Below are 14,409 nucleotides of genomic sequence, written 5' to 3'. Positions count from 1 at the left end.
TTCAAGGTGGAAAGATGGCTTGGCATTTAGAGCACTTGGTTGCTCTTGCAGAGGACCTAGATTTAGTTCCCAGCACCTGAATGGTGGCTCCAATCACCTGTAATTCCAGCTCCAAGGGATCTATCATCCTCCTCTGGCCTCCATGGGCACCTTGTGTAAATGTGGTGCACAGACACATTCAGGCAGCACACTCACATATATAAAATAATAATGACAGAGATGCAACTTTGCATAAGGATGCATCCAGCCTCTGCTACTACCACAGCAGCAAATCAGGCTCTTCACACATCTTGGAAAAGTTCTAAAGAGCTTCCTAGAATAGGTGCTAGAGGAGAGAAAACAATCTCCCCAGAGACAAGAGAGGAAGTGCTCCTGCACACTCCTACCCAATGACTGGAGTCACTGAGGGGAGGGGCCTTACTTCAAACGAAGACAGCAGGACTGCTCTGCTGCATCTTCAAGGATGGCCAGGGCCTGCGGTCTGCCTGTCACCCTCCAGCACGCCTGTCACCCTCCAGCACTGTTCCTGCCACACACTCACAGGGGACTTCACAGCTGCCATGCCGAGGAAGACCAGACATTCATGTGGTGGCCATTTCAAAATTCTGCCTCAATGGAGAAACTTCTGACAGTTGCAGACACGATAAAAACTGTTCTCTTCACTAGTGAGTGACCTCTGCTTTTCACCTAGCTTGGCTGTGTGACACGACTAAAGACTTTTGGATAAAATAGATGTACTACTTTAAAAGCAGTTAAGAAGCTGGTGGTGGCGGCGGCACACACCTTCAATCCCAGCACTAGGGCGGCAGAGGCAGGTGGATCTCTGAGTTCAAGGTCAACCTGGTCTACAGGCAGGGTCACACAAAGAAATCCTATCTCAAAACAAAACAAAACAACAACAAAAAGCAGTTAAGAGGCTGGATGGAGATACAGTTCAGCTGGTAGATTGCTTGCCTGGGTTAGATCCCTGGTACCATACGCACAGGGTGTGTAGGGAGCACATGTTTTGTAATCAGAGCACTCAACAGGATGGAGGAAGAAAGATCAGGTCAAGGTTATCTTAGGTACAAAGTGAATTCAAGGTCAGCATGGGATATATCTCAAGAGGGGATTACACACACACACACACACACACACACACAGTTTTGATATATTATCTACTGTTTAAATACAAACTTCCGCAACCCTTTGGTATGTAGAAAAGTCTTCTTGAGCTATTTGGTTGGAATAAAGGGGCTCATTTCACTTATGATTCACTCATGAAAGTTATCATACCATGCTAGGTTCTACACATTTATTTCTGGCAAGCCAACCCTCTAGAATGGATTGATACTTTACATCCTCAATTAAATGTCTTCTCTCTCTAAGACTTTTGGCTCCTCCCATTAACGCTGGTTCCGTTACTCTCCCTGCTTCTTGATTGTGTTCATGGCCCAGACTGACCCATGCCTTCAACATGTCTGACAGACTCAAGTTGTCATCCGTACCCTAGCCTGAAAAAATAGTCAGGCCGACCAATCAGTCCCTCTAGTGCTCTCACCTATAAAATAATAATTATGTCTATCCCAAATATTTGATGTAGGATTTAAGTAAATAACCCACACAAAAGTGCCCCCTCAATAATTACAGTGTGCTCCTGTCTTTTGTGCATTTGTGTCTGTTTTAAATCCAAGATGCTTTCTCTCCTAAGCAGGGTCTCCCTGGTCCAATTAGGAGCATTGAGCCAGCAGCACATGACGGGGGCAGCTGACTTTCCTGTACGCAGCACGCAGGAGCCGCCCCTTCCTCTGACCCAGTGTCTTCCCTGCTTTAGGGAACGAATAGTGAACTAACAACCCCACTGAAGTGTTTTTCTGGCCAGCAGGTCACGGAAATGCCAGAACACAGATACAGGCACCAGGAAGGTAGGGTCAGATAGCTAAGGCTTTGTCACATGACTCCCTCAATCAGAGTTCCCACAGGGACCATTACTCACGGCTACAGAGAGTGAGGCAGAGCATGGCCACAGGTTACAGGCTGTTGTAGGAAGGCACACTGCTAACTACAGGAAGCTGAGTTACAGCCATTGAGGGATTCTAAATCTTTTTTTTTTTTTTTTTTTTTTTTTTTTTTGGTTTTTCGAGACAGGGTTTCTCTGTGGCTTTGGAGGCTGTCCTGGAACTCGCTTGGTAGTCCAGGCTGGTCTTGAATTTACAGAGATCCACCTGCCTCTGCCTCCCGAGTGCTGGGATTAAAGGCGTGTGCCACCAACGCCCGGCTGAGGGATTCTAAATCTTAACTCTTGAACTTGTGTTTTTGTGCTGAGCCTGCCTTGCATAATGGTTAGGACCCTGTCCTAGGAAGAGAAAACAGCAGAGGGCCCTCAATCATCCTGTTTAAAATCCAGAAGTGTAGCCCAGGACATTCCTTTTTTTTAAAAGATGTATTTATTATGTATACAGCATTATACAGCATTCTCCTTGCATATATACCTGCAGGCCAGACAGGGTACCAGATCCCATTATAGATGGTTGTGAGCCACCATGTAGTTGCTGGGAATTGAACTCAGGACCTCTGGAAGAGCAGTCAACGCTCTTAACCTCTGAGCCATCTCTCCAGCCCCTGACATTCCTTTTTCTTTTCTCTTTTTTTGAGGGGGAAGGTGGGCAGACAAAGTCTCTCTGTGTAGCCCTGGCTGTCCTGGAACTCCCTATGTAGACCAGGTTGGCCTTGAACTCAGATTCTTCCACCTTTGCCTCCCAGGACTGAGATCAGAGGTGTGCTCAACCATGCCCTGCGAGGGAGGGTTTTTATAGAGTGGTTCCTGTGAGGAAAGTGAAGCAAATGAACTTCCTGCTCAGAACGTCCTGAAAGCATCACTGCCCTTCTCCCTTGACAGTCACCAAGTACGCTGTTGCTAGTCACAGCTCTTCTCCAACTGCCACCAGTGTGCTGAGCCTGGTGTCACAAGCCTGATCTGAGAAAGCACGATTGTAGGATTGTAGCAACAGCTGGCTCCATATTGTATGCCAAACACAAACATCCCCTCCACTACTCACACCCTCAAGTCTGTCACATACATGCTGAGGGGCAACAGCTCTGAAGATGAACTCTCAGACTTGGCTTTCCTCAGAGGTCTTGAAGTTCTTAGGGTTTTCTACCAAGATTTTTCAGGGAAAGTTTTCTCAAGCAAAGGATTCTATCAGGGCCCCTAAAGACACTGAGCCTTCAAAGTGGGGCTCCCCTCTTATTAGCATCTCACTTTTCACTGGAAATAAACTAGGCTGGGCCTGGTAGATCAAACCTCCAATTCTAACATCTAGGAGGCTGAGGCAAAAGTATGGGCACTAGTCTGGGGACCAGATTGGGCTACTTGGTGAGTTCCAGGCTTACCTGAGTAAGATATCTCAAAAAACAAAAAACAAAACAAAAAAAAACAAAAAAAAAAAAAGAAAGGGAGAAAGAAGAAAGAAAAGGCTACGTATTTCTAAAAGGTATTCTAAATTCTTATCAGTCATTTATAGATTTTAAGATTTATTTTTATTTATATGTATCTGTATCTACAGGTATGTAACATGTGTGTACCATGTGCTTGCTGGTGTCTGTAGAAGCAAGAAAGGGTGTTGGCCACCTGAAGTTTGAGTTTCAGATGGCTGTGAGCTGCCCAATATGAGCTCCGAGAACCAAATCCTGGTCTTCTGCAAGAGTAGCAACTGCTTTTCACTGTTGAGCCAGCAGTCATTTGTAATGGCTCTTAGGATCAGGAGAAACTAAATAGGTTTAGAAAGTTTGCTGAAATAATACTTAACAGCTTTCAACAATACTCTGCTTGTAATAATACTTCAAAAAACGTATTGTGGACTGTCAATTTGGTTCAACATCTGCCACTAAGCCTGAATTTCATCTCCAAAGCCCACATAGTGGGAAAAAAAAAACCTAATACACAATACACACATAGTACATGTAAAAAGTGTCTTATATAACTTTATACAGGCCTTCTCTGAATCAAAAATCCAAAGCTATAGGGAGAACAGAAACTTAAAAAGAAATGATAGGAATTAAAACCACGAAAGGAGGTGATGGCATACATTTAATCCCAGCACTCCAGAGGCAGAGGGAGGCAGATCTCTGTGAGTTTGAGGCCAGCCTGGTCTTACAGAGTGAGTTCCAGGATAGGCTCCAAAGCTAGAAATCCTGTCTGAAAAACAAACAAACAAAAAAGTCTCCTCAAAGAAAGCTAGAGGGATGACTCAGTGGTTAAGAGCACTGGCTGTTCTTCCAAAGGAACAAGAGTCAATTTCCAGCACTCACAGGGTAGCTCAAACTGTCTGTAACTCCAATTCCAGGGGAACTGACACCCTCACACAGACACACATGCAGGCAAAACACCAATGCACATAAAAATAAACCATAAGGAAAACCTCAGCAAAGATTGCTAACACAGCTGGCTCATGCCTATAATCCCAGAATTTGGGAAGTGGAGACAGGAATATCACAAACTCTAGGTTATTTTTAGTTATAAGGGAGTGAGTTCTGGGCTAACCTGGACTATATGAAACCTTGACTCAAAAATAAGGCAGGCAAGTGGTGCATAAACATATATGCAGGCAAAACACTACGAAGAAAGAAATCTAAAAGGACAAATTGATTGTGATTGTATCATAATAATAAAAACAGTGACAATTCCTGGTGTAGTAAATTAAACGATCTGACTGTATCATCTATGTTCCTGTGACACTGTGGGTCCCAAAAGAATGCCTTTCTCCATAAACATTCTTTCTCTGGGAGGGGGGGTATACTGGGAAATTAAACCAGGAGACTCTGATATGCTGGGCAAAGGGATAGGATACTAGATTCAGAGCTATCTCCCAACCTTTAAGGTTGTCTCAGAAAATCCATGACTTTATATGCAGAGACATTTTTAGCAAGCTCCTAGGCCACTGGGGTGAAAGGAAAGCTTGAAGATAGGTTTGTCTACCTCTAGAAACAGAAGGTAGAGTGCTGGTTGCCAAGGCAGCGAGGAACAGCGCGTTGTTCAGAGGACAGGGTTTCAGTTCTGGAAAAGCCTTAGAGGTCTGTGGCATGACAATATGCATACCACTAAGCAAACCATCTCATTTGTCAAGAGATGGCGAGGGTGGCAGATCCTTAAAGCTACAGTTTCAAAAAGGAAGGTTTGCTGTTAGGCCTTACAACACGCTTGGCATTGATAGGCCCTTCCTAAGTGTCTGTGACTGTACCAAAGAGAAACAATAGGAAGCATGGTGACACACACCTGTAACCCAGCATTCAGGAGGCAGAGGCAGGTGGATTTCTGTAAATTAAGCCAGCAGAGAAGAGGCAAGTAACTAAAGACTGACTTATATTCTAAGTCATGTAACTTCAGACTGATTTTTTGTGTTTGTTTTTTTGAGACAGGGTCTCACTCTGTAGCTTTGGCTGTCCTGGAACTCTCTATGTAGACCAGGCTGGCCTCAAACTCACAGAGATACATATACCTGCCTCTGCCTTCTGAGTGCTGGGATTAGAGGTATACACCACTGTACCTCATCAGCCTTCAGACATGAATGGCATGTAAGAACTCTGGAATTCTCCATTCCTCCTGACTTGTACAGGTCCTAGTTTTGAGTGTATTTTACAATTTACGCCTTTGTATTTATCTAACCCCTATCTTTCCTCCCTGTCTATTTTGACTACTATGACTGCAGAGAACCTGGCTTTAATAGGACTTCTCAAGTTTAAACCATCAATTGCAGTCTCTCTCTTTTAAATTATCTTGTTGTGTGTGTATGGATATTTATCTGCATAAGTGTCTGTGCAACATAAGTGTCGGTACCCACAGAGGTCACAAAGGAGTACTGAATCCCCTAGAACTGGAGTTACAGATGATTGTGAGCTACCATGTGGGTATTGAACCCAGATCCCGTGGAAGAGCGACCAGTGTGTGTAACTGCTGAGCCATCTCTCCAGCCCTTAAGGATTTCTCTTAAACATCAAGTGACATCTGCTGGCACAGGCTTGTATTCCCAGGCATGAAGGAGGCTGCAGCTTGTCTGGAGTTAAAGAACAGTATAAGTATAAGCAGCCGGGTGTTGGTGGCACACACCTTTAATTCCAGCACTTGGGAGGCAGAGGTAGTTAGATCTCTGTGAGTTCTTCAGGTCAGTCTAGTATACAGAGTGAGTTCTAGGACAGCCAGGGCTGTTAAACAGAGAAACCTTGTCTCAAAAATCTAAACCAAACCAAAACCAAGTCCCCCACACAAACAATAACATACAACAGCTAACCCCCCCAAAACAAACAAAACTCCCAAACCCAACCAACCAAAGGAAGAAAAACAAACAAACAAACAAAACCTATTAGACCCTATGTCAAGACAAAAAGTAGCAAGGGGGATGGGAATGTAGAGCAGTGGCAGGGCACTTGCTTAAGTGTGTGAAGCCTGGGTAGAGGGGAGGAGGGGTTTCTATTGTATGTCTTCAACTCACGTGTGTGTGTGTGTGTGTGTGTGTGTGTGTGTGTGTGTATGTGTGTGTGTGTTTGAGATAGGGTTTCTCTGTGGCTTTGGGGGTTGTCCTGGAACTAGCTCTTGTAGACCAGGATGGTCTCGAACCCTCATCGATCCACCTTTCACCTGCCTCTGCCTCCCAAGTGCTGGGATTAAAGGCGTGTGCACCACTGCCTGGCTAACTCACATTAATTTAGTACAGATAGAATGTTCACTAAGATTTTTCAATAAATCATAGGTTGTATGACAACTATCCTATGGAAATGAAGATCAGGGTCAGTGCACTAGCGGAAGCAGGCTGGAGACTAAATTTTAGAAGGCTGACCTTTCTGTGGTACTTTTAAAAGGAGAGTGTTCTAGTAATGAATGAGAAGGAAAGTAGCTGTGAGTCAGGAAGCCCTCATGTTGACATGTATGCTGGCAGTGTCACTCTATAGCCTAGGCTGGCCTCAAACCACCATCCTCCTGCAGGCTGGGATTGTAGGCATCAGCACCAGTGACAGCGGCTGAGAATTGTCTTCCTTGATGATCAAGTTTTCTGGTGTATCAAATGATCCTCCTAGCAGGAGTGGGTCTTCACTACCAAGCTATACCAAGGAGAGACACCAGCTGAGTCTTAGCTGAGGGTGGTTAATGGGCCTGAAGGGTAATCTTTTCAAGGTGTTCTAAAAATTAGCCACATCTCAGAGTTTCATCACTGATAGTACCCCGCCCCTTTGTTGTTTTGTTTGAGATATGGTCTTATTTTGTAGCTCTGACTGTCCTAGACCAAGCTGACCTTGAACTCACAGAAATCAGCTTGCCTATGGGATTAAAGGAGTACGACAGTGCATCTAGCTTAAAAAAATTTTTTTAATGTGGAAAGTTTATTGGGGCGGGGAGGTAAGGGTATAAGGGAAGGCAAGAGAGACAGACAGAGACAGAGACAGACGGGGCTGCCTCCTCAGAAATGACAGAAAGAGAACAAAACTATTTTTAATTTAATTGTGTTGAGATAAAATTCAGTAGCTAAGGCTGGTCTTGAACTTTTGACCCTCCAGCCTCCATCTCCTGAATGCAGGGACTACAACAATGTCCCACAATGCATCGTATATACAAAACATTTAAATTTATTAAAATAAAAATCTTCAAAAGTGCTGGGCGTTGGTGGCGCACGCCTTTAATCCCAGCACTCGGGAGGCAGAGGCAGGTGGATCTCTGTGAGTTTGAGGCCATCCTGGTCTACAAGAGCTAGTTCCAGGACAGCCTCCAAAGCCACAGAGAAACCCTGTCTCGAAAAACAAAAAAAAAACAAAAAACAAAAAAATCTTCAAAAGCCTTCACAAAGCTAGGTGGTCACAGTGGCTCCTGTCTCTAACACACAGCACCAGGAGGCTGAAGCAAGAGAAATCTGTGAGCTGAAGGCCAGTCTGGGCTACATAGTGAGTCCCAGGTTAGCCCAGGCTGTACAGAGTGTAAGCCTGGCTTTAAAACCAAGGATTCACAAATCTTCGTAGGAACAAAATGACGAGCTGGGCAGGCAGAACTAGCAAAGGACCAGCACTATTTACCTAACTTGCTAAATGCTGTAAATCCCAGCTAATATCCATTAACAGGCTCTAAGTTTTATTTCAGAATCTACTAGGGATTTTAATCCTGTTTTGCTTTTTTTTTTTTTTTCTTTTCCCTCCCTACTAAGATAGCTGCTAACAGCTGCAGGGCCTTACTTCTCCCAAAGCCAGCTCTTTGGGAAGCTGCAAATACTCTTGACATTGTGACATTAGTATTAATGTTCATAAGTGAAGGGAGAGAAGTACTCCACATGAGGGAGATAGACAGGCAGTCAAATGCCTCTAATCTGATAAAAACAAGTACACCATAACGCTGTCAGTTAGCAGCTTCAGAGGCAGTTGGGGAAGAGAAACGACTATTTTGAGAGCGGAGTCCTGGGATAACAGTACCGTTAGCGGCAATGAGCATGTGAGCACACAGTAACTCTGTGACTTTGCACCTTGGCCTTGCCTGCCCTTATGTAGTGTGGCAGGCTGCTCCTGACTACTTACAGAGTGAGCAGGTCACTGAGGGCCCCTCCCACTTGGGTGGTACTGGGAATGAAATCAGGACCTCATGCATGCCAGAGGACTCAGAAAACCCCGTCCATCACTTTTAACTCTGAAAGACGATGAAAGCGGGTAGGGGTGCATCCTGCTGATCTTTCCTTTCCTGACTCCCTCACGCACCACAGTGCGTTTTTATTATGGGTTGGTGGCTGCTACTTGGAGAGAACATGGCTTTCAGGCTATCCAGAGCTTACAGTGGTAGGAACGTCCCCTTCCCTTAACATACAGAGCACAATACACAGAACGTTCCGTATAAAATTGACACAGTAGAGTTAACATGAACTGGTCCAATCGGAAAAGGGCACGTCAACAAATACCTCACACACAGCCCCAGTCTCGAGAGGAAGCTGCAGGTATGAGGGTGGGGTCACACAGCTGGCTTCACAAGAGACAACTGACAGACTCTAGAATGCTACCCATCTGGCTGCATGAAGAGCCACTGGGGGAGCACTGAGGAGGCTCTGTCAGGAAAAGGCTTGCTTGCTGCCTCACTGGGTGGACTGAAGAGCTCTCAAGAACACTGCACACATGGTCATAACACAACTGCTGGCTGACCCTGCCAGTAACACCCAGAAGAGCTACCATGACGAGCTGGCGAGGAGGGAGAACAGAGCATACATGGTCTCACTAGTTTGGAATTTATCCCTTGGCTTTTCCAACTTAGAACAATGGGAAGCAAGAAAGGAGAATCAGGTGCTCAGGTGTTTATCTATTGTGGGTGTGTGCAAGTGAGCACGTGTGGAGGACACAGGCTCACAACTCGTGTCTTTTTTCAACTGCTTCTAGTGTGTGTGTGTGTGTGTGTGTGTGTGTGTGTGTGTGTGTGTGTGTGTGTGTGTGTGTTGGCTCCACTGAACTTAGAGCTTACCTATTCAACTGGCTGGCTAGCAAGCTCTGCCTACCTCGCCTTCCTAAAGCTGGGTTTACAGGCTTACCTAGCTTTTTGTGTGTATCCTGGGTGTTTGAGATGGATTCCCATGCTTGAGTACCAAGTACTTCAAGTACTTCTCCTCATCAGCCTGTTGTGTGCTTTTGCTACAAAACTCAAAAGCCTCAGAATGAAACAGCAAGGTGGGGCAAACCTGCTTTGGGAGTGAAGGCGGGAGAGCCAGGGGCTGAAGGTCACCCTCAGCTACACAGTGAATTTAGCTATACGAGTACATTCATATAGCCAACATAGGCTGTGCAACCCTGGTTTCATGTCTTTTTTCCTTTGTAAAGAGAAGTTTTATATAAAGTTATGCACTTATCAATTATTATTCCAGTAAAGACCTTTATTTAAGCCGGACAGTGGTGGCACATTCTGTTATTCCCAGCTCTTGGGAGGCAAAGGCAGGCGAACTCTGTGAATCTGAGGCCACCCTGGTCTACAGACGGAGTTCTAGGAACAGGGAGGACTATGCAAAGAAACCCTGTCTTGGAAAACAAGCAAACAAACAAAACTGCCCCCACAAAACAACAACAACAAAACCCACCCTTATTTAAAAAGAAAAAGAACCTCAGAAGGAAACGTCAGGTCCAACTCTATGCCATGCTGAGTCCCCATTTGTACTTTTATACAATGCAGAGCTGAGTACAGGTAATAAGGGAGAAGGGGAATCAAGCCAGATTCAAGGGAAACAAAGGTACAAGGCTATATGCATCTTCAACTCTGACAATATCACAGAAAAATCTGTCCAGAAATAACTGTTCAAGGGAGAGAGAGCTCAATCACTAAAGAAAATCTATCTCAACAAGTTTATGCTCTAATGAACCACATATGTTCAGATTAAGCTGAACTCAAAGTTTTCCTGTGGCTGGAATTTACATTAATTTCTAAGTTCTCATGCCTTTTTTTTTTATGTTAGTTCTTAAGACAGGGTGGCATGAAGCCCAGGCTGTCCTTGAACTCACTATGTAGCCTAGGATAACTCTGCATTCCTGTTTCCACCTTCCAAGTGCTAGGATTACAGGTGTGCATCATCATGTTGACATTTCTGACTTTCAGAAATCAAAATGACTGTGACTGAGCGCTTAAAAAGTAGTATTTTTATCACCTGCTAAGGCAGCAACTCATCACATTTCACCTCATAGTCTCTATATAGTTAAACAAATCCTTGAGATGACACAAATGAAGAAGGTATTACTCTATTTAAAGACCCATCAAGAAGTCTTGTACTAACTCTTCTCAGCAGTCTGACTTTATCACAATCCCATTACCAGAAGGAGACACCACCATCGAGGTCATCCCAGGGAGAGGAGTGACTTACCTGTTCTTCCGAGAGTTGAGATATGTGATTCACAGCAGCGTAGGACTCAATTTTGGGATTAAAATGATTGATGATGGCTCTGAAATAAAGAATTAACATTAACATGGTCTCAGATGAAAGATAAAAATAATCTAGTTAATAATAAGGACTGGGTAGCCTTGGGTTAGTTTTTGTCAACTTGACACAAACTACAGTTATCTGAAAAGAGGAAACTCAATTGAGAAAATGCCTCTATCAGATTGGCTTGTAGGCAAGTCTGCAGGGCATTTTCTTGGTCAAAATTGATGTGGGAGGGCCCGTGACACCGAGGGGCAGCACCACCCTGGACAGACAGTCCTCCAGAGTACAAGGAAGTATGATGAGGGACTGGAGTGCTTGCTGTTCTTTTTTTTTTTCCTTCTTTTCTTTTTTTGGTTTTTCGAGAAAGAGGCAGGGGGCTGGCCATCAGCCAGTATAGTGAAAAATAATGAGCTCTGGGTTCGGTGAGACACCCTATTTTTAAAATTAGCATCCATGAGCACAATAGTGGCATGAATGTTATAGGGATAACCAACTACTTCCTGCTTGGATATAAAGACCTGCTCCATAGAAGGAAACACCTGTCTAGTACTATAAATCTGACCAAGAACTTAAGGATGGAGAGCTCTCAAGTTCCAGGATGAACCCACCGCTATTATTCTGCAAAATGGACTTAATGTCAAAACACACTACAAATTTGTATCTCTCTACCCCCAGATTAGTAAAGTTCTCAGACCTCACCAGAGAAGTTTCTCTGGTGGAGCGTAGTCTATGAAGAAACTCACAACTGGTCAAGCCCAGACAATCAGTGCCAACGGAGTGCTCAGCCACAAGCGGAACATCTACACCACACCCGCCATAAAGGTCAAGATGTGGGAAGTCTAAGAACCAGAGATGAGGAGTGAGAGTGGACAGCATCTTTTGAACCGCATCCTTCATGTCTCACGGTGGCCACTCAACACTCCAGCACGGAGTGGGAGGGGCTCGTGAGTCCCTCCTAACTGAGGAGCTGTGGACACGTGACGGTTTCTGGGGGAGGGAGAGGGAAGTTTTTTAAGGGTGTGGCTCCTGGTAGGTTGGCCGCACTCTAGTAATGGCCTTAAACCCAGGGCAGCACCATTGTAGTCAATGGGCTAGAGGATACAAAGTTAGGGGGTTATTAGGAAGTAGATATGAATCCGGGAGGAGTTAGACAGAACAATGTGTAGGGTGAATATGATTAAAATATACTGTATGAAATTCTCAAAGAATAACAAAAATATAAAGTGGAGAAGCAACTAAAGAAAACATCTTGATTCTTGATGTTCACCTCTGACCTCCACATGTGCCCAAGTGGGTGAGTGAACTTACACAAATGCTACACACACCCACAGAGACAGAGTGAACTTACACAAATGCTACACACACGCACAGAGACAGAGTGAACTTACACAAATGCTACACACACGCACAGAGACAGAGTGAACTTACACAAATGCTACACACACGCACAGAGACAGAGTGAACTTACACAAATGCTACACACACGCACAGAGACAGAGTGAACTTACACAAATGCTACACACACGCACAGAGACAGAGTGAACTTACACAAATGCTACACACACGCACAGAGACAGAGTGAACTTACACAAATGCTACACACACGCACAGAGACAGAGTGAACTTACACAAATGCTACACACACGCACAGAGACAGAGTGAACTTACACAAATGCTACACACACGCACAGAGACAGAGTGAACTTACACAAATGCTACACACATGCACAGAGACAGAGTGAACTTACACAAATGCTACACACACGCACAGAGACAGAGTGAACTTACACAAATGCTACACACACGCAGAGAGACAGAGTGAACTTACACAAATGCTACACACACGCACAGAGACAGAGTGAACTTACACAAATGCTACACACACGCACAGAGGCAGAGTGAACTTACACAAATGCTACATACACCCACAGAGACAGAGTGAACTTACACAAATGCTACACACACGCACAGAGACAGAGTGAACTTACACAAATGCTACACACACGCACAGAGGCAGAGTGAACTTACACAAATGCTACATACACCCACAGAGACAGAGTGAACTTACACAAATGCTACACACACGCACAGAGACAGAGTGAACTTACACAAATGCTACACACAACGCACAGAGACAGAGTGAACTTACACAAATACTACACACACGCAGAGACAGAGTGAACTTACACAAATGCTACACACACGCACAGAGGCAGAGTGAACTTACACAAATGCTACACACACGCACAGAGACAGAGTGAACTTACACAAATGCTACACACACGCAGAGAGACAGAGTGAACTTACACAAATGCTACACACACGCACAGAGGCAGAGTGAACTTACACAAATGCTACACCACGCAGAGAGGCAGAGTGAACTTACACAAATGCTACACACACACACAGAGAGGCAGAGTGAACTTACACAAATGCTACACACACGCAGAGAGGCAGAGTGAACTTACACAAATGCTACACACACACAGAGAGGCAGAGTGAACTTACACAAATGCTACACACACGCAGAGAGGCAGAGTGAACTTACACAAATGCTACACACACGCACAGAGACAGAGTGAACTTACACAAATGCTACACACACGCAGAGAGACAGAGTGAACTTACACAAATGCTACACACACGCAGAGAGACAGAGGCAGAGACAGATGAGAGAGGGAATTATGTGACAACAAATAAATCTCCCTGGGCAGGCAGTGGTGGCACATGCCTTGAATCCCAGCACTCAGGAGGCAGAGTCAGGTGAATCTCTATGAGTTTGAGGCAGCCTGGTCTACAGAGTGAGTTCTAGGACAGCTAGGGCTAACCCTGTCTTAAAAACCAAAGAGAGAGAGAGAGAGGGAAGGAAGGAGGAGAGAGAGAGAGAGAGAGAGAGAGAGAGAGAGAGAGAGAGAGAGAGAGAGAGAGAGAGAGAGAGAGAGAGAGAGAGAGAGAGAGAATGCACGAGCTTTCTTCCTGGGTTTTCTCTTCTGGTTCCCGGCACTTCAGGAGTCCAAGAACCACACTATACATACCAATCCTGAAAATGTCATAGAAATGGCATCAAGAAACCCCAGTCACAAAGATATGAATCTCTTAAGGGACTTGATCCCGAGTTCCCAAGGAACATGCACTTTGACAATAAAAAGGTCCTGAAGAAGATGCAGACAAACAAGGCAGAGGCAGGGAGTGCACGAGCAGAGGCTACGGAGGCTCTTGTGATGCCTAAGGTGGTTAGAGCCAAAATGCAAGAGCCCCAAGTGCAAGCTCTGTTGTCTTACTTTCATGGCCCATGCCAAATCTGTGAAGCAGATTTGAGGCTGCATGGTCAAGAGTCGCAGGCTCTGCCAACCATAGCTCAAGGCTCAAATCATGGCTGAGACTCCAACTCCAGCCTTCAGCTCCTATTCCTGCCCCAAATGCCCAGGTCCCTGTGCAGGCCCCACAGAAAAGGCTTCTTTTTATCTGCTAAGGCAAGAGAAGATGGACTGGTATGGCCTTCCACAGTATTTAC

The 14,409-nt window shown here is 44.9% G+C and overlaps 1 protein-coding gene across 2 annotated transcripts in view; it reads right to left on the bottom strand.

Moving 5' to 3' along the window:
* Armh3 (armadillo like helical domain containing 3) overlaps nucleotides 1-14,409 on the bottom strand; it is a 169,785-nt gene that overhangs the window by 17,657 nt on the left and 137,719 nt on the right. For both annotated transcript variants that reach the window (XM_005063514.4, XM_040743729.1), the window contains one exon: nucleotides 10,836-10,914. In XM_005063514.4, the coding sequence (XP_005063571.1) occupies nucleotides 10,836-10,914 (79 nt within the window). The remainder of the gene's footprint in view (nucleotides 1-10,835; nucleotides 10,915-14,409) is intronic.

The sequence above is a fragment of the Mesocricetus auratus genome, unplaced genomic scaffold (genome assembly GCF_017639785.1).
Source record: "Mesocricetus auratus isolate SY011 unplaced genomic scaffold, BCM_Maur_2.0 Super-Scaffold_4256, whole genome shotgun sequence".
Taxonomy (NCBI): domain Eukaryota; kingdom Metazoa; phylum Chordata; class Mammalia; order Rodentia; family Cricetidae; genus Mesocricetus; species Mesocricetus auratus.
The sequence above is the reverse complement of the archived record's forward strand: the minus strand, read 5'-3'. Positions and strand labels throughout refer to the sequence as shown.